This window comes from Lacerta agilis, chromosome 16 (assembly GCF_009819535.1).
Source record: "Lacerta agilis isolate rLacAgi1 chromosome 16, rLacAgi1.pri, whole genome shotgun sequence".
Classification (NCBI taxonomy): Eukaryota; Metazoa; Chordata; class Lepidosauria; order Squamata; family Lacertidae; genus Lacerta; species Lacerta agilis.
Genome location: NC_046327.1, coordinates 5,985,604 through 6,006,390, shown reverse-complemented (window position 1 = coordinate 6,006,390; position 20,787 = coordinate 5,985,604). Strand labels below are relative to the sequence as shown.

The 20,787-nt window shown below is 47.4% G+C and overlaps 1 protein-coding gene across 1 annotated transcript; it reads left to right on the top strand.

Annotated features, from left to right (window-relative positions):
- Positions 1-508: 508 nt before the first annotated feature.
- Positions 509-20,459, top strand: LOC117060890 (thioredoxin-like). Its single transcript, XM_033173479.1, has 5 exons — positions 509-630; positions 15,070-15,174; positions 16,534-16,593; positions 16,948-17,013; positions 20,201-20,459. The coding sequence occupies exons 1-5, from the start codon at positions 526-528 to the stop codon at positions 20,261-20,263; spliced, it is 399 nt and encodes a 132-aa protein (XP_033029370.1). The 5' UTR covers positions 509-525; the 3' UTR covers positions 20,264-20,459.
- The last annotated feature ends 328 nt before the right edge of the window (positions 20,460-20,787 follow it).

Below are 20,787 nucleotides of genomic sequence, written 5' to 3'. Positions count from 1 at the left end.
TTCTTTCTTTCTTTCTTTCTTTTCTTTCTTCAGCCACTCTGGGCGGCTTCCAGCAAAATATTAAAATGCAATAATTCCCCTAATATTAAAAGCTTCCCCAAACAGGGCTGCCTTCGTTTTTACACCCCCCCCCCTTTTTTGCACATGTACGGGCTGCAAAAATCTTCAAATAAATAAATAAAAGGCGTGTCCCTTATATTCATCATCCTCTCTGTTTCCCCCGCAGCTCTTCCCCAACCCGCCTTTGGGAAAAGGAGAGCGGGGGGGGGGGAGGGGAAAGAGGGGGGAATCCCCCTCCCCCGTCTCCCCCGCATCAGAAACCCAGGGACTTCCCTGAAGGGCGGGGCGCAGGAAGAGGAGGAGGAGGAGGAGATAGGGAAACGCAGGAAACCCCGCGCCTGCGCACGAGCGAGCCAGCCGGCCAGCCCTCCCCTCTCGCGCCCCCCTCCTCCCGCGGAACCCCGCGCGCCTGCGCACAGCCTCCTCTTCCTCCTCCTCCTCTTCCTCCCCGCGATACATAAGGCGATGCAGGGAGGCGGCGCTACGGAAAGAGCTGCTGCAGCCGCCGCCGAGAAGCCGCAGGAACCGCCGGAAGGACGCGCAAAGATGGTGAAGACCGTGGGAAACCTGGTAAGGGTCTTTCCACCCCTTGCAGTGGGGGGGGGGGCGCGGCTTTCCCACGCCAGGGCCTTCGGGGGGGGGGCATTGCCGGTGGAGAAGCGCGCGTGCAAAAATCCAGGGGTTGCTTGCAGCTGCCGACCCCTAACTCCTCCTCCGCCCTCTCCTTAAGGGACCTGATCTGACCCCCAAACCCCGGGGGGGGTGCAGAGGTGCCTACTTGAATGGAATTAGGGGGGGGGGCTTCCCCATGGGCGTAGCCAAAGAGGCAGGGGGCAGCTGACCCCCCCCCCCACAATCCAATAAAACATACTTAACCAACTGTGGTTCTGCTCCACAGTCTGCTCTCCCCCCCCCCAAAAAAAAAATCCTGGCTGCGCCCATGGCAACCCCTCCTCCCCCCCCCCGCAAGCATGGGAGTAGCTAGGATTTATGTTGGGGGGGTGGATAACCGAGCTATTCGAAGTGCCATTGGGTGGTGAGTTAAGTATTTTTATTTATTTGGGGGGGACAGCTGCCCCCACACCACCCGGCAACGCCCATGGGCCCAGGTAAGCCCTGTTGTCCGGCATAACCGGGCCACAAGACGCGCACCATTTGAATGGCGATGCCCGTTAACTTTGGGCGGGGGGGGGGGTTTGAGCACCAGCCCCCTACGATATTTTATTGGGGAGGGGCCGAAGGGACCTTTGCCCCTAGGAGTTGTCTCCTTGCCTCTGTCTGTCTAGTGTGGGGAAAGATCCTTTGGGTGCCTGTTGCATTCTCAGTTCCTTGCGCTTAACAAAAAAATAAATGCACGCAGGATGGTGGCTTTGCAGGGGTCAGGAAGGGGCGCTTGGAACTTCCTGAAGCGCCCTTCCTCCTCCTCCTCCTCTTCCTCCTCCTTCCACCCGGCCGCCTCCTCTCCCTGCCTGGCATTGCGGCTGCCTCTGCCACCCGGAAAACCTGCCCCAGAGGCTCGTTGGGTTGCATCAGCATCTGCTTCCGCATGTGCCAGTTAAAAGGAGCATTGGAGCTGCCTTGCACGGGAGGGAGGGCTTTTGTCTGCTTCTCTCCTCTTTGCCTGCATCATCTCGGAGCCCCTTCCTAGCCCTGTGCGAAGAAGCCTTGTTGAGAAGACGGCCGTGCACTTTCCTCCTTCGACTTTTGCCTGGATTCGCCCGATTAAAACTCTTTCGCAGGGACGGCCCTACCTAGAAAGGACACTTTGCCCCCCAGTGGAAGGAGTGGCGGCAGCTACAATTGTCTCCTTGCCGCGGAGAGTAAGGATCTTGCGGCACAACTCTGCCCATGTGTAAAGTCCGACGACGACAACAACCAATGTGTGCCTCTTGAGAAGGCAGCTCCCCATTTCCGACTCCCGCTTTGGAGCACCGGAGTTTTTGCCAGGCTCTTCTCTGAGCCGCAGCCGCCTCTTTGCCTAGCCGAGGCCTTGTTGTTTGGAGAGTTGTGCCCCACTGCCCACCCCACCCCACCCCACCCCGGCGAAGGGCCTCTTGTGTTCTTGCTGTTCTGGATTTTCCTGCGGCAGACTTTAATGGCTGCTGGGAACGGTTGCAGCAGCAGCGTGGGCACAGAGGGAGGAGGCAAATGGCTGGAGGAGGGACAGCGGTTGCAGCCAAAAAAACGACAATTGCTGTAATAACCTGCTGCAGATTCTCTCTCTGACAAGCTCCTGCATTTTAAGAGATTCCTCGCTGTCCCTTTAAAAAAAAAAAGGATTCCATCCCTCGTTTCCTTTACCTGAAAGGAAGCTTGTGTTAATTGCACAGGGAGAGATGCTTACTACTTCACAACTCTATAATTCTATGATTATTGTAGCATAGTATACTCATCTGTTTACATAAACTGCTCATGTGCTAGTGTCCTATGCCCTGGGGAGGGGGCTGCTTCCAGCCCCCCTCCTCCCCGTACCCCTTTGACCAGCTGTGCTCGGCCCCAGGAAGGCTTAAATTTTCCTGGACTACAGAAGCAGCACAGGGACTGGAGAGCAGAAATATCCAACGCCATTATCTAGCAGGGCACTGCTGCACACTCAAAGATGTCTGTACTGTACTGAGAACTAGGAACAGTTACAGGTAGGGAGCCGTGTTGGTCTGCCATTGTCAAAACAAAATAAAAAAAATTAAAAATTCCTTCCGGTAGCACCTTAGAGACCAACTAAGTTTGTTCAAAGTTGGTCTCTAAGGTGCTGCTGGAAGGAATTTTTTATTTACTTTGTGAGAACTAGGAAATAAGTTTTCCTTAAACTTATGAGTAAGGAAAGGAAATAGGTTTTCTCTTTAATGACAACGTAATGTTCAGCTCCAGCAGGAAGGTAAATGGAGTTTCCGTGTGCTGCTCTGGCCACGTGACCCGGAAGCTGTCTGCGGACAAACGCCGGCTCCCTCGGCCTATAGAGTGAGATGAGCACCGCAACCCCAGAGTTGTCCGCGACTGGACTTAACAGTCAGGGGTCCCTTTACCTTTACCTTTAATGTTAGGAAGTTGGTGAGTTGCCGTTAGGATACAAGTGTCTTCTGATTTAGAGGGGTGGGTGGGTGTTATGTACTGGAACATAGTTATAAACGACTGTTCAAATGCATTGTCTCCTGTGATTTGGGAGGAGACAAAACTTCCTTGGTTTATTCTTCAATCATATCGGTGACCAGCTGTTTGCTTCTTGACATTTGCTGAATACGGTTGTGCAGCTTTGTTCATTTGGGAAGGAAAACTACTGCTTGGAAAAAATTAGCTGGTGTGAGCCTAACCCGTGTTTTTTCTTTTCTTTTTTAAGCCTTCACAGCTTCTCCTTCTCCTTTTCCATCCCCACAATTCATGCTGCACTTTTCTCTTGTATTCCTCTTTCTAGCATCCCTTCCCCCTAAGCGGAAAAGTTGAAATGTGTGTAGCTTTCTAACCCTGACGTGCCTTAGGCATGAAACTGAAAGGATGACCTGCTTTTGATTCCTCCACCCTCTGCAGAGATTTCCAGTAGCCACCCCAGTGTTTGAGAAATGACTCACAGTGGCACGGGAAAGTTTTTCTCGGGCTGATTTCATCTGCTAACGTTGAGACATAAAGGGTTGTCTTGGGTTAGCAGTGCTTAAACACTACTTTAGCAGAAGAGGGGTGGGGTGTTAAAGGGAAGTGCCAGAAGGCAGAAAAATCTGCATCCTAAAACAACAACAAAACTTGCATTTTGTACAGATCTTTCTCTCCCTCCCCTCCCTCTTCCCAATGTTAAGCCTATTATGACTTTGTAAGGTAAAGGGACCCCTGACCATTAGGTCCAGTCATGTCCGACTCTGGGGTTGCAGCGCTCATCTTGCTTTACTGGCCGAGGGAGCCGGCATACAGCTTCCGGGTCATGTGGCCAGGATGACTGAGCCGCTTCTGGCGAACCAGAGCAGCGCACGGAAACGCCGTTTACCTTCCCGCCGGAGCGGTACCTATTTATCTACTTGCACTTGGATGTGCTTTCGAACTGCTAGGTGGGCAGGAGCAGGGACCGAGCAACGGGAGCTCACCGCGTCACGGGGATTCGAACCTCCGACCTTCTGATCGGTAAGCCCTAGGCTCTGTGGTTTAACCCACAGTGCCCAGTCCTTTCAGGGTGGGATCGATTACCAAGATGCAGCCAGTGAGCTTTTTGCTGTCAGATGACAGATGAACTTCCTGACTTCCCCTTTAACAAGTCGTAACAGACATTGACTAGGAGCACAGGCTAAATTTATGGAAGTCCCCCAGACTCTGTGGCTGCGTTCATTGGAATTTAGCAGGAATCCAGCTGCAGATCTGAATTTTCTGCCTCTTCATAGAGAGTCCCTGGAAGATGTTTGTCCCAGCTCTTCCCATGAGAGCTTCAAGGGAGGAAGCTCTGTAACTTACTAAGTTCTATCTCCTAACCTTTAGCCTGACACTTTCTCTCTACTGTGATCTTTAGGTTATTGCCGCTTGAGCTCTTCTCAGTCATGTTGATTTGTTTTTCCTGGCCTTTTAATATACAGTAGTTGAAACATAAGGGTATTCCTTCTCTGTTCTCGTCCCCTATGTGTAAATACAGTCAAACCTTGGTTGCTGAACGGTTCTGTTTTGGATCATTTCGGCTCCCGAACACCGAAAACCCAGAAGTAAATCCTCTGGTTTTGAAATGTTTATCGGAAGTCGAATGTCCGACGCGGCATCTGCTTGAGTGCAGAAAACTCCTGCAACCAGTCGGAAGCCACGCCTCGGTTGTAGAACATTTCGGAAGCCAAATTGTTTTCTGAAACAGATTACGTTAGACCAGGGGTCCCCAAGCTAAGGCCCGGGGGCTGGATGCGGCCCAATCCCCTTCTAAATGCGGCCTGCGGACGGCCCGGGAATCAGCGTGTTTTTACATGAGTAGACTGTGTCCTTTTATTTAAAATGCATCTCTGGATTATTTGTGGGGCATAGGAATTCGTTCATTATTATTTTTTTCCAAAATATAGTCCGGCCTCCCACAAGGTCTGAGGGACAGTGGACTGGCCCCCCTGCTGAAAAAGTTTGCTGACCCCTGCGTTAGACGACCGGGGTTAGACTGTACAGAGAGCCAGTGTGGTGTAGTGGTTAAGAGCGGTAGACTCGTAATCTGGTGAACCGGGTTCGCATCTCCGCTCCTCCACATGCAGCTGCTGGGTGACCTTGGGCTAGTCACACTTCTCTGAAGTCTCTCAGCCCCACTCACCTCACAGAGTGTTTGTTGTGGGGGAGGAAGGGAAAGGAGAATGTGAGCCGCTTTGAGACTCCTTTAGGTAGTGATAAAGCGGGGTATCAAATCCAAACTCCTCTTCTTCTTCTACAGGGAGGCTGTAATCGTAAGCACTCACTAGGAAGTTAGCACAACTGATCACAGTAGGACTCGCTTCTGAGAAAACATGTCTAGCTTGTTCTGCCGTACAGGGTATCCTTTCTCAGGCTGTTTGCCTTGCCTTCTAACTCTCCACTGGATTGATTTTTCAGTATCCCTTAAATTTGGTGCCGTGCTTTGATCTATCCTTCTTCCTATCCAGTGAAGCATTGCTGCTACTTTATTCCTTTATTTGACCTGCAGAAACTCAGGTATCTAAGGTAGGCGCCAAATGGCTCCTTAAACCAAGGTTACAGTTGCCAAAACAGAATGTCCAGTTGCTGTTTTGGGGCAAGACAACTCTAAAGTTTTATTTTCCAAATGATTGATTTTGGAATTGATTCTCAGTTAGATTTCTGCCTAGTTCAGATGACAACCTTGAGCTAGGTTAAGAGCTTTGAAAACTTTCTTTCCTTAAGCCACTTGATTCAGGAACAGTCTGCAAATCTACTGGCCCGTTCCGACCTTTTTCTTAATGGTGACACGGACCATTCATAACGTAGGAATAAACAGTACCCATCCAAGTTGAAACCCCGTCCCCGTTAAAACAAAAAGTTTGCAAGAATCCCAAAAAGGTTCATGTCTCCCGGCCACATTGGACCGCATTCACACCTGTGCGGAGAAGCCCCGAGGTCTCATTGGTGAGATGTGTGAAAAGACTTCAGCTCCCTCGGGTGAACTTGTGCTTTGTAAAAAAACAGAAGCCGCACGGTTTCTGTTTTGCAAGCTGTAACACAAAATAGTGCAACTCTGGCAAGTCCAGAATGCCAGTTTTGAATGAAATGCCGGGCGGCAAATTGAGATCTGGCAAATCGGTCCCAGTTTCACAGCGTGCAGCAAAAGCCACAAGTATTCTAAAAAATAATCTACATGGTACCATCCAGTTGCACCATGAGAATAATACCTTGGATACTGAGATCCCATGAGAGCAGTGCTAGAAACTCAGGAATCTAAGCTAGGCACCAAATCGGAATGCCTAGTCGCCATTTTGGGGCAAGCTGGCACTAAAGTCTTATTTTTCAAATGATGGACTGACTATCAGTTAAGCATCTGACTAGTCCAGAGGACAACCTTGAGCTAGGTTAAGAACTTTGAGAACTTCAAGAAGAAAAGTCCCTTGATCCAGAGACAGGCCACATATCTATTGACCTATTCTGACCTCTTTTTCTTAATGGTGACATGGACCATTCATAACGTAGGAATATTCTTGATAACGGTGAGGAGGGCAGTGGGACAGGGCAAGCGAAGCCAAGCTACAACCATTCACTGTAACATCATTCACTGCTCCTGCTCAGGCTGCACAGAAAAAGTGTTTTGGTTCCTGAAATTCATTCCGATTCTGCAGGTAAAATTCTATGGGATGGTGTGTTAGTGTGTGAAGACAGTCCAGGGCCAATGATCCCGAGGCATGCAACTCCAGGTGATGGAGACCTCAGGTGCCATCCTGGCACCCAGGCATCTTCACTTGGTCAGAAGTGGCTGATGGCCAGCTACAAAATGCACCAGGCTAATTTCGAATACTGGTAACCCGAAATGGAAGCATCCCTATGTGCCACACTTTCTGCCATCTGTTTAAGAGTGATTTGAATCTTTAGCTTGTCCTGAGTCCCTTTCAGCTCCTCCCCACTTATGGACTTGTACTGTCTTCATCTAAATTTAGGGGAATACTGTTTATTTAATAAATAGTAAACAAGAGCTCTTAGTTAAAGCTATGGTTTTCCCAGTAGTGATGTATGGAAGTGAGAGCTGGACCATAAAGAAGGCTGATCGCCGAAGAATTGATGCTTTTGAATTATAGTGCTGGAGGAGACTCTTGAGAGTCCCATGGACTGCAAGAAGATCAAACCTATCCATTCTTAAGGAAATCAGGCCTGAGTGCTCACTGGAAGGACAGATCCTGAAGCTGAGGCTCCAGTATTTTGGCCACCTCATGAGAAGAGAAGTCTCCCTAGAAAAGACCCTGATGTGGGGAAAGATGGAGGGCACAAGGAGAAGAGGACGACAGAGGATGAGATGGACAGTGTTCTCAAAGCTACCAATATGAGTTTGGCCAAACTGCGGGAGGCAGTGAAGGATAGGCGTGCCTGGCGTGCTCTGGTCCATGGGGTCACGAAGAGTCGGACACGACTAAACGACTAAACAACAACAACAACAAAACAATAGCTCTATTTGATGAGCACCATCCTCTTTAAATGCCACTTAGGTTAAGCATCACTTTAGTTAAAACCTGGGTTATTCCACAATGCCCATATGTCCCCTTCCTATATGATTACCATTGTGAGCTTTGTAGATATATATTTATACCTTGGCTAATAGGAAGATCTGCTGAGCAAGTACCATGTTATTAATGCTGCAGCCCGACTACCTCTTGATTAAAATGGCCTGTAATTTGTGGGCAAGCATCTATTAGTTTAGACTTCAGAAGCAGCTTTCTCTGAACAGCAACTTAACATGGAAATGTGGCACATTAGCTTATTAGGAGTAGACTGTTGCCTTGTCATTAGGAACAGACTGCTTGCTGCCTTGTATGGCAGAAAGGAAATTTGAGAGAGATGGTTGCGACTGCTTGGCCCATTCATTTGTGACCTTTTTCTGCCAAGGCAGCTTACAATTTTAAAATGCTACAGTAAAACAAACAAATGATGTGATCTGTAACGAGGGTTGAGTCATAGACGGCCGTCTTTTAAGTTTCCGATTAGCATCTCTTCAGTGTTTGTGAGAGGAAAGGGCTCTCTAGCTTTAACAATTGGGTGAGGGCCTTCTTGAATTCCTAAGTCAGTGTGGTTTAATGGACTTGTCTGAAGGTTCATTCAGCTATTGTGGCTGGTGCATGGAGCCCACAGGAAATTCTTCTTCTGAACAGTAGGTCTCCAGGGAGCTATAGAGTTGGATTGCTGGTCCCTCTAATGTATTGTCTACTCTATTAATTAGCAGCAGCCCTCCAGGATTTCAGATGGGACCAGTGCTCGAAATTTGTCACATTTTGCACCTGGCTATCAGCCACTGGTGACCAAATGAAGATGCCCGGGTGCCAGCATGGCACCTGACGTCTCCACCATCTGGAGGCAGTGTTAGAAGCTCGGATAGATAAGCTATGGCTCCTTAAACCAGGGGTAGGCAACCTAAGGCCCGTGGGCCAGATGTGGCCCAATCACCTTCTCATTCTGGCCAACAGACAGTCTGGGAATCAACGTGTTTTTACATGAGTAGAATGTGTCCTTTTACAGTGGTGCCCCGCTAGACGAAAATAATTCGTTCTACGAGTGTCTTCGTAGAGCGGATTTTTCGTCTAGCGAAGTGGCAATGCAGCGTGGAGGTTTTCGCGCCGAATTTTTTTTTTTTTCGTCTTGCGATTCAGCCCCATTGACTTTTCCGTCTTGCGGGGCAGCCTTCCGCTAGCGAATGCCGTTCGTCTAGCGAGTTTTTCGTCTAGCGGGGCACCACTGTATTTAAAATGCATCTCTGGGTTATTTGTGGGGCATAGGAATTTGTTCATTTCCCCCCCCCAAAAAAAAATATAGTCCGGCCCACCACATGATCTGAGGGACAGTGGACCGGCCCATGGCTGAAAAAGGTTGCTGACCCCTGCCTTAAACCAAGGTTACAGTCACCAAAACGGAATCTCTAGTTGCCATTTGCGGGCAAGACAGCTCCAATGTCTTTCTTTTCAAAGGATGGACTGACTGGGATTGATTCCTGAAATTCATTCCGATTGTGCAGTTAAAATATAACAGATGGAATTCTACAGGATGTGTGGAAAACAGTCTTGGTCCAATTATTCCAAGGCATGCACCTCCAAGATGGTGGAGATGCCATCTTGGTGCCCAGGCATCTTCGCTTGGTCACAAGTGGCTGACAGCCAGGTGCAAATTGTTCCTGGCGCCTGGCCAGTTTCGAACACTGTCTGGAGGTGCCTGCCTGGGGATCCTTGGATCTTGACTGTTTTCACACAGAATTCCATGGGATTGGGGGGGGGGGGGCGGAATTCTATCTGTTGTATTCTATCTGCAGAATCAGAATGAATTTCTGGAACCAAAAAGGTCGTATTGAAAAATAGGACTTTTGAGCCGTCCGGCACAAAAATGGCAACTAGGCATTCCGTTTTGGCGACTGTAACCCTGGTTGAAGGAGCCATTTGCTGCCCAGCTTGTATATCTTAGTTTCTAACACTGGGTGGGGCATTCCTGGTGCTACAGAGCGTGTGTGGAACCTTCTGCCTGCACATCAAATGCTCCACTTCTAAGCTTGAGGACCTTTCCCAACTGTCTCAGCATCTTGGATGGCGATATCCTTGCCCATAGGAGTCCGGCTCCTTTTGTGTTTTGAATACACTGTGAGATAAAAGGTAAAGGGACCCCTGACCATCAGGTCCAGTCGTGTCCGACTCTGGGGTTGCGGCGCTCATCTCGCTCTATAGGCCGAGGGAGCCGCCGTTTGTCCGCAGACAGCTTCCGGGTCATGTGGCCAGCATGACAAAGCTGCTTCTGGCTAACCAGAGCAGCACACGGAAACGCCGTTTACCTTCCCGCTGGAGCGGTCCCTATTTATCTACTTGCACTTTTGACGTGCTTTCGAACTGCTAGGTGGGCAGGAGCTAGGACCGAACAACAGGAGCTCACTCCGTCGCAGGGATTCGAACCGCCGACCTTCTGATCGGCAAGCCCTAGACTCTGTGGTTTAACCCACAGCGCCACCTGGGTCCCCTACACTGTGAGATACCCCCTCCTTAATGAGCAAAACCTTTCAACTTGGCTTATTCTGAGCACATGATACATTGTTCTATCTCGGAAATGGCTACAAAATATTTGTGCAAGTTCCCTTTTTTTGGTTTTGTCCTAGGACTTGGGTTTACAGGTTTTCGTCCAAGATAGCTGCGTGTATGCCATTTTTTTAAATAAAAAAAAAATCCATTTTGAAATGGGTGTTCTTAAAACTTCTTAGTATAAGGCATTTCTTTTTTTATAATGTGGAGACACGATGTTCAGCCAGCAACAAAATGGCGCATGCCAGGGGTGCATTGCAGCTGAGATTTCATAATCTTTAATGGCAAAGTTGGCTGGAGTGAGAATGTTGTTTTCTTTGTCTTGAATACACTCTGAATATAATGTCCAAAGGGGAATGCAGCAGTTTCTCAGACTTGGGCTCTCTCTTCCCTCCCCAACCCCTAATTTTTCTGTCCAATTTGCTTGACTGCAGTTGGAGTTGCTGAATTTCTTAAGGCTTGAGTGCAAGCCAAGGCCATCGCCGTAGGCATGAACCTATCTTTGATTCTAGCACAGTATTTCTTCCGACATCTTGGTCCAAATTCATACACAGTACAATTCCAGGAAGGTTATTTTGCAAAAGTTCACTGAGTGCAACAGTTGGGCCCCCGGACTTCTTCACTTGGTCCCAAGTGGCCGATAGCCGGGTGCAAAATGCGCCTGGCAGATTTTGAACGCTGCTTAAAACTTGCTATAGAAGAAGAAGAGGAGTTTGGATTTGATATCCCGCTTTATCACTACCCGAAGGAGTCTCAAAGCGGCTAACATTCTCCTTTCCCTTCCTCCCCCACAACAAACACTCTGTGAGGTGAGTGGGGCTGAGAGACTTCAGAGAAGTGTGACTAGCCCAAGGTCACCCAGCAGCTGCATGTGGAGGAGAGGAGACGCGAACCTGGTTCCCCAGATTACGAGTCTACCGCTCTTAACCGCTACACCACACTAGGAATGAAAAAGGAATGGTGTGCATGTTCTCTGTTTTAAATGATGTAAAGTTGGGCAAGGGCTTAAGTTACTGTAAACAGTTTTAAAATGTACTGAATTTTGGTATATCCAAAGAGCTGTACATTCCTTATACTCTTCCAAAGGGATAGTCATCTAGGGTGCAGAGTGAATCTGCAACTTTGAAAAGGCCCTGTTTGATAGCTAGTTTGTATTTTGGTCACGCTTCCAGTTGTGCGGGTTTTTGTTCCGGCTGTAGAAAAGTTTCCATGGATGAATGCAGGTGAAAACATTCCAACTCTCAGTGCATGGCTTGTGGACCGCATTGTGCAGCAGAGTAACTCGGCCCTGTCAGTACAGGCGAAACTTGAAAAATTAGAATATCGTGGGAAAGTCCATTTATGTAAGCAATTGTTTTCATTAGCTACTGGAGTTTATGAGATAGGCTCATGACATGCAAAGTGAGATATGTCAAGCCTTTGTTTGTTATAATTGTGATGATTATGGCGTGCAGCTGATGAAAACCTCGAAGCTGAAATTGTTAATTTGGGGTTCTCATCAGCTGTACGCCATAATCATCACAATTATAACAAATGAAGGCTTGACACATCTCGCTTTGCATGTCATGAGTCTATCTCATATATTAGTTTCACCTTTTAAGTTGAATTACTGAAAGAAATGAACCTTTCCACGATACTCTAATTTTTCGAGTTTCACCTGTAGAACTTCATTCATCATCGAAACAAAATAGAAAATTCTTTCCAGTAGCACCTTAGAGACCAACTGAGTTTGTTCTTGGTATGAGCTTTCGTGTGCACACGAAAGCTCATACCAAGAACAAACTCAGTTGGTCTCTAAGGTGCTACTGGAAAGAATTTTCTATTTTGTTTCGACTATGGCAGACCAACATGGCTACCCACCTGTAACTGGTTCATTCATCATCATCATTCTTTATTCGACCGTCAGTCAGAAAAGATACATTTATCCATACAGAATTAAAACATCTAAAGGAACTTTAGAATAAAACATAGCCAGCACTAAGATGAAGCTATACAGATAAACCCATGTCAATGCAAGAACTTCATTCTTAAATCCATCCCTGCATATGTTGTTGTTTTCAGCCTGCCTTCATTTGGGTTGCAACCCTATCGTGGGTCTTGACTGAAGACTCCATGACTTGCACTCACCCACTCCTCCTCCTCCTCCTCCTGTTGTGCTGCACTACTAACCAGTGTTAGAAACTGGGATAGAAAAGCTAGGAGCCCAATGGCTCCTGAGACCTGGGTTGTGGGCGCCAAAACAGAATGTCTAGTCGCCATTTGGGGAGGTCAGCAACACTTTTATTTATTACTTTGTTAAGTGTCAGGGAACTGCCATCGGGTGATGGGAAGGGGGCTGGGGCTCTGTCAAGAGTACAGAGAGCCCCGACGTCTCCTGGACAGCAATACCTTTTCCAGTGCAGGAAGCAGCAACGCCTCTAGTGGGGAGGAGGGGGAAATGGCCAGCCTGGTGGGGAAAGGGCTTGGAGATGCTGTGGAGAGCCCCAGCGCCTCACCTCGTCTGGGTGACCAGGAGGGAGGTACGGCATTTCCGTCACCCCAATTGCGCAGAGAGGGGAGGAGGAGACTCGGGGTTCCGAAATTCTTAAGTTGGGGACGTAGCCGGAAGGGGCCACTCTCGGATTCTGCGAGTGACTGAGACGGACATGAACTTGTTTGTTCTGCACTGTAAATAGTTTGCACAATAAAACTGATAAAAGACATGCCGGAGTTTCTGCCTCGTTACTCGTGAGTAACCACTGCTAGGACCTTACAGCAAGCATGAAGTAATGCACAACTCACATAAAGCGATACATTGTTAATATCACATTTTTAAGAGAAATTGTTTAATTGGGTGTTGACAATAAAAATATGGGCTCCGTACTTCAGCTTTCAAAACACGCTACTCTTTATTGTTAAACTCCTTAGCATATATTGCCTATCCTTAACGTACACTTGGGAGCTTCAAAGCACATACATTTCAGTCGTCCTGGAGTGTCAGTCAGGCGTCAAAAATGGCACCCAGACTTTCCGAGGTGCTCGCAAATGGAGAATCTTTAGGCGCGAAATACACCTGACGCCCTGCACCAGGTGAAGGGAGAGTTCCAGAGAGCATGGGGTTCACCTGTCAGCTTCCCTTGTTTAAATATGCTGATCCTGGCTACTAGCCGAGTTCACCGGGGCCGTTGTCTCTGTCCCCGCCGGACTCGTGGCTGGAGGCCTGGGCTGCGCTGGCATGCCACATTCCCTTCCATTAGTTGTGCTACTTTCTGGCTAGTAGCGATTCCAGGAAGATGAGATTATTCAGGCCTCGCTGACTGCGGGGAAATGGTTTTGGAGCTGTCCGCCAAGGTAATGGAAATGGATATTGACATGAGATGCATTCAGAGAAGCATGCCAGCTACAAAGTGCATGCACTTAAGTCGGCCCTGGGGAATGCAACCCAAAACCTTCCAGTGAGTTCTCAAAATCTAACTTGAAAGCTGCATTCTCTGGGCAAAGATTGGGGAGATGGGGAAGGCTGCACTCAAAGACTGCGTTCAATGTCTTTTCTTGCAGCTTGTTCCGCAGATAGATCTTTGCACCCAGTGTTAGAAACTCAGATTTGTAACCTAGGCGCCAAATGGCTCCTTAAACCCAGGTTACAGTCGCCAAAACGGAATGCCTAGTCGCCATTTTGGGGCAAGGCGACTCTAAAGTCTTATTTTTCAAATGACGGACTAGCTATCAGTTAAGCATCTGGCTAGTTCAGAGGACAACCTTGAGCTAGCTAGGTTAAGAACTTTGAGAACTTGAAGAAAAGTCACTTGATTTGGGGACAGTCCCCACATCTATTGGCCTATTCCGACCTCTTTCTTAATGGTAACATAACGTGAGAATATTCTTCACAACTGTGAGCAGGGCATTGTCAAGTGAAGCCGAGCTACAACCATTAAATAACAACGTTCACTTCTCCTGCACAGAAACAGCTTTTCAGTTCCAGAAATTCATTCTGAAACCTTCCGCCTGGAAAACCTGAACAGCCACTGCCGTTCACTGAGAAATATACTGGATAGAGCAGTGTAAGCTTGGTGTAAGGCCGCTCCTATAGGATGTAAACAACCGCTTGATTGTGGCCTGTAAGGACGGCCTCCCAGGCCACCTTTGGGCTTTGTGAATTCCGTGGGTTGCAAAGCTCAGAACAAATTGGCATGGTTAAAGGTTGGCACAAAGTGTTCTCGAGCGGCAACTGTGTGGTGACATGGGTTTGCGGTGCTTGTCTGCTCTGGGTAGATGTGTTTCCTGCTTTCCTTCGCTTTTAGCCGGTATTCCATCCTGTTGCACTTTTTATCGGGCTCTGGGAGGATCTGGCGCAGACCACCCCTCTGGGAGACTGCTTTGTTTATTTGCTTTTCGCAGCACTTCCAAATCTCTTCCTGCATCGTGGGGGTAGGGGGGAGGCAGGTATGCACCTTGGAACCTTCAGAGCCAGTGTGGTGTAGTGGTTAAGAATGGTGGACTCGTAATCTGGTGAACCGGGTTCATGTCTCCCCTCCTCCCCATGCAGCTGCTGGGTGACCTTGGGCTAGTCACACTTCTCTGAAGTCTCTCAGCCCCACTCACCTCACTGAATATTTGTTGTGGGGGAGGAAGGGAAAGGAGAATGTTAGCTGCTTTGAGACTCCTTCGGGTAGTGATAAAGCAGGATATCAAATCCAAACTCTTCTTCTTCTTGGAACGGGCTGTTTCAGTTTTGGATTGGGCCTATTAAAAAGCACTTCAGGAACAGAGTGGCATCTTTTTGTGTAGAAGGGGGTGCCTGAATTAATGGAAACGGCCTCTATAAACCGGTTTCTCTCTCTTCTCTCACCCTGCCCAGATGGAATTTCAGACAGAATTAACAAATGCTGGTGGGAAGCTCATAGTCGTCGACTTCTCCGCCACATGGTGCGGACCATGCAAAATGATCAAGCCGTTCTTCCACGTAAGTAAGCTGCTCTGAGCCATTTCTTCCTCTGAGCGTTTGCCATGATCAGGACTCCTGAGTGCTTTTGATTTCGTAGACCAGGGGTCAGCAAACCTTTTTAGCAGGGGGCCAGTCCACTGTCTCTCAGACTTTGTGGGGGGCCGGACTATATTTTGAAAAAAAAATATGAACAAATTCCTATGCCCCACAAATAACCTAGAGGTGCATTTTAAATAAAAGCACACATTCTACTCATGTAAAAACACCAGGCAGGCCCCACAAATAACCCAGAGATGCATTTTAAATAAAAGGACACATTCTACTCATATAAAAACACGCTGATTCCCGGACCGTCCGCAAGCCGCAGGGTGGATAAAAACCAATGTTTTTTTTTAAAAAAAAATATTAAATCAGCCTTTTAAAATAAAATGCTTTTGTAAGAAAAATCTTTCTAAAGATAGCTTTCTGTTTAAGTTACATTATAGTCCAAAGGCTATTCATCAGGAAATAAGGATTTGGATGGGGGATGCTTACAAATTGACATTGGTCCTGGTCAACAGCCTCAAACATCAAGGGGGTGCACCCTTGAATTTTCCCCTCAGCTTCCTTTTGGCTTTTCTGTAGCCCATGAACCCCGGGGAGACAGCAGAGCAATGGAGGTTGTGCCCACTGATTCAGCCGCTTGCCCTAGCTTCCAGGGAACGAGAATGACCCATGGCCAAAGTGGAAGGCTCCCAAAGATGAACCTTGCCCAGCCTCTTGAAGGATCCTCTGCCCAACATGTCAACTCTTTGCTCAGATTGACCCCATCATCTCTGCCACTTGCTTGGGGATGGCTAATGGGGGCTTCCATGTATGAGAGAGTAGATAACTCACTGCTGGAAGGGAAGCTACAGGAAACCAGGCAGAGGGTCTTCTCGGTAGTGGCACCCTCCCTGTGGAACGCCCTACTGTCAGATGTCAAGGAGATAAAGAACACAACTTTTAGAAGACATCTGAAGGCAGCCCTGTTCCAGGAAGGTTTTTAATGTTTGACATCTTATGTTTTTATATGTGCTGGAAGCTGCCCAGTGTGGTTGGGACAATTTTGTACCCCTATTATTATTATTAGCAATGGTGTAGTGGTTAAGAGCGGTAGACTCGTAATCTGGTGAACCGGGTTCGCGTCTCCGCTCCTCCACATGCAGCTGCTGGGTGACCTTGGGCCAGTCACACTTCTCTGAAGTCTCTCAGCCCCACTCACCTCACAGAGTGTTTATTGTGGGGGAGGAAGGGAAAGGAGAACGTTAGCCGCTTTGAGACTCCTTCGGGTAGTGATAAAGCGGGATATCAAATCCAAACTCTTCTTCTTCTAATATAATTTTCTTTACCCAACAGAGTCTTCTCGAAAAGTATCCAGATGTAGTGTTTATTGAAATCGATGTGGATGATGCTCAGGTAAATTCTAGAGTGCGGCTGTCAAACTTGAAGAGAGCTATGCGTTTTAAGGACTCGTCTCTTGGGGAAACTCTTGCACTTTGCAGAGGGTTCTGAACAATGTCCTCCTCGAGGACAGAGTGGCACTCAGGTTCCTTGCCAAGCAATTAGCTTGGGACCAGGACCACATGCAGAATGGTCTCACCCCTCTTAGACCGACTGGATCACTGCGATCTGTGGAAGAGTCCTCTTTCAGACACCCATCTTTTCAAGAGGTCTGTTGCGCACAATACAGGGATCAGCCTTTAGTGCGCTGACACCAACTCATGTGCTCAAACCGAGACTAATACAGACAACCTCTTTCATCTCCTCTAGGATGTGGCCGCTCACTGTGACGTCAAGTGCATGCCAACATTCCAGTTCTACAAGAATAATCAAAAGGTATGTGTGGTCCCACATTTCCAGCAGAACATCTTGGGGTGGAGGGGGAACACCACCTCCAGAATTATTCTTTTTGGGTGGGGGAAGGGAGGCACGATATTCAGTTGTTGGGTGAGGGGGTCTTGTGAGGCATCCATCTTGGCTCAACCTACCTGAATTTCTGCCCTTCCTACCCAACACTCCGTACAAGGTTGTATATACAGCGGTACCTTGCTTCTCAAACTTAATCCGTTCCAGGAGTCCATTCGACTCCCGAACCGTTTCGAAAACCAAGGCGTGGCTTCCGATTGGCTGCAGGAGCTCCCTGCACTCAGGTGGAAGCTGTGTCGGACGTTTGGCTTCTGAAAAGCGTTCGCAAACCAGAATACACACTCCCAGGTTTGCGGCGTTTGGGAGCAGATTTGTTCGGGAGCCAAATTGTTTGGGAACCAAGGTACCAATGTATACAGTGAGACACACCTGGTAGCAAAGGGATGCCTGTTGAGTCTACCTCTGAGGCTTCTGGCGCCAGATTGCATCATGTACATTGTTTGTTAGGTTATGGTGGCGCTGTGGGTTAAACCACTGAGCCTAGGGCTTGCTGATCAGAAGGTCGGTGGTTCGAATCCCCGTGACGGGGTGAGCTCCCGTTGCTCGGTCCCTGCTCCTGCCAACCTAGCAGTTCGAAAGCACAAAGTGCAAGTAGATAAATAGGTACCACTCTGGCGGGAAGATAAACGGCATTTCCGTGCGCTGCTCTGGTTCGCCAGAAGCGGCTTAGTCATGCTGGCCACATTACCTGGAAGCTGTACACCGGCTCCCTCGGCCAATAAAGCAAGATGAGCACCGCAACCCCAGAGTCATCCGCAACTGGACCTAATGGTTAGGGTTCCCTTTAGCACAGGGGTCAGCAAAATTTTTCAGCAGGGGGCCGGTCCACTGTCCCTCAGACCTTGTGGGGGGCCGGACTATATTTTGAAAAAAAATATATGAACGAATTCCTATGCCCCACAAATAACCCCGAGATGCATTTTAAATAAAAGGACACATTCTACTCATGTAAAAACAAGCTGATTCACGGGCCGGATTTAGAAGGTGATTGGGCCACATCCGGCCCCCGGGCCTTAGTTTGGAGACCCCTGCTTTAGCACTTGCTGTTGCGAGGGGGTGGAGCCTGCAGTTCTCTGGCAGTATTCAAAATTAGCCAGGCACCGTTTTGCGACTGGCGGGGGGTCCCATTTCTGCCACGTGGAGATCTCTGGGTGCCAGGTTGGGAACAGACATATCCACCTGGCTGGTCCCTCCATCTTTCTTGAACAAGCAAGTAGAAGAGCTCATTTATTGCATTTATAGCCCGCTCCTCAGTTAATCCCTACAACGACCCTGTGAAGTAGGTCAGGGGGCTGCGACTAGCCCCAAGGTCACCCAGTGAGCTTCAGGACGGAATGGAGATTTGAACCTAGCTCCCCCAGATCCTGGTTCCGACACTCTAACCACTAAACCACACTGGCTTCCTAGAGTACTTCTGCGCTCTGGGGCAGCTCTATAAATTAAGTAGGTAAATAAATAGGGGGAAAGCAAAATGTCCCTTAGAGAACGATCTGAAATGTTTTTCTTGAAGCTTGAATTCGTTTTATTCCAGATTGTTTTATTTGATGTTTTAGAGACTTTTCCTTTAAAACAGGGGTGTCCAACCAGTAGATCGTGATCTACCGGTAGATCCCTAGCTGATCCTGGTAGATCACGGGATCCTTATCATGTACAAAAAGTTATGGGGGAAAGGTTAAAAAACTCCTCCCCAAAAAAGCTCAACAAATCTGGGCACTTCCCTCCTAAAGAAAGCTCAACAATTCTGGGCAATCCACACACCCCCCCACGCACGCTCCTCCTCCCTCCAATGTCAATGGGTGGATCGCTGCCGGGTTTTTTATACTGGGAGTAGATCACGGTCTGTTGGGAGTTGGATGTGCCTGCATTAAAATATAAAGCAGCGTAGAAATGAGGAATAGTAATAAAATCTTGCTGATAAAAAGGAACATTTATTTGTAGCGACGGTAACCTTGGTTTAAGGTGCCATATATATTTGTATGTGTGCGATGTTATTAGGGTTTATAGATAAAAGTACAAAACTTCCTCTCTCTTTTTGTCCAAACTAAAACTTATCTAAATCCAACAAAATCGAAGAGGAGGAGAAGAAAGGAATAAAGAAAAATATTAAAAATTTAAAAAGAGGGGGAAAATAAAATTCAGAAGGGACTTTGGATTCTTCGTCTGCTATATGTAAACAGTATTCACTTCTTCCACTCCAATATAACACCCAACAATTAGCTTAAATGTTTGAGTTCATCCATGTTCCGTCATCCATGCTGACTGGGGCTGATGGGAGTCCAACCACGTCTGGGTGGCAAAAGGTTTCCCCATCTCTAGGCTACTGGGTCATTCTGGGGTAAGTTCCGCCAGCAGATTCCTGGAAGTGCAAGGCTGGAGCAATAACTTGTGTGTCGTGCCCTGGACGGGTGTAGTTACAGGTGAAAGTTGAAAAATTAGAATATCGTGGGAAAGTCCATTTATGTAACCAAATTTTTTCATTAGCTACTGGAGTTTAATATATGAGACAGACTCCTGACATGCAAAGCGAGATATGTCAAGCCTTTGCTTGTTATAATTGTGATGATTATGGCGCACAGCTGATGAAAACCCCAAAGCTGAGATTGTTAATTTGGGGTTCTCATCAGCTGTACGCCATAATCATCACAATTATAACAAATAAAGGCTTGACACACCTCGCTTTGCATGTCATGAGTCGATCTCATATATTAGTTTCACCTTTTAAGTTGAATTACTGAAAGAAATGAACCTTTCCACGATATTCTAATTTTTCAAGTTTCACCTGTATATAGAGGTAGTTTTCTCATTGCCTCTGCCAAGAGCACAAGTAATGATAACCAAAGTGGAATTCTGAGGTTAGGATAAATGACACACAGAGAGAGGCTGGAATCTGAGATTGATACTGCTAGAAACCTGTGTCTGGTGACTTCCGTCTGGAACGGGAGAAAATTACAATCCTCTTGACACGAAAAGCACGGATTATAAGTGTTAGCAAGCGTGCATTGCTGTGTGACTTTGAATGTTCTCAATTTGTCTGCTTCGTTACTTCAAAAGTGATGGTTTGAAAGGAAGGCCTGAACTCGGAATTCCTGTATTTCAGGTGCATGAGTTCTCCGGAGCGAACAAAGAAAAGCTGGAAGAAACCATCAAGAATCTAAAGTAAACTAACCACAGATTCCTGCGTCATTAAAAAAAAAAAAGTGCTGACTGTTAAATTATAGCCTTTTCTACATTAATGAACTGATCAAGTTAGCTCATGTATCCAAATACACTTTTGACTCGTTGGCCTGTAAATGAGAAGAATAAAAATGTATAAAACGGGTGTCGCGGCGTGAATTTTGTGGCTTCGCTGTTAAAAATCACAGTACAACAAGTGTCGGCTGTGCATTGCTTTATTGCAGCTATGTGCCTATCAGTGACAAAGTAAGCAAATTTAGGAGAAAGCAGAGTTTAAAACTTAAGGGAAACAACCTTGTTGCGGGTTAGTTTTACATTGAGCAAAAATACTTATGGGTATGTTTAACGGGTGGTAGCAACTGGGTTTTTTTTAAGGGCTCAAAACAATTGTGAGCTTCCCTCAACCAAGAACCCTTTTTCCTTAGAGTAGGGACAATGTAATCAACAAGCTGGTTTTACCTAAACCATTTTTTATTTCAAAATAAAATACAGATTAAAAGAATAGCATTT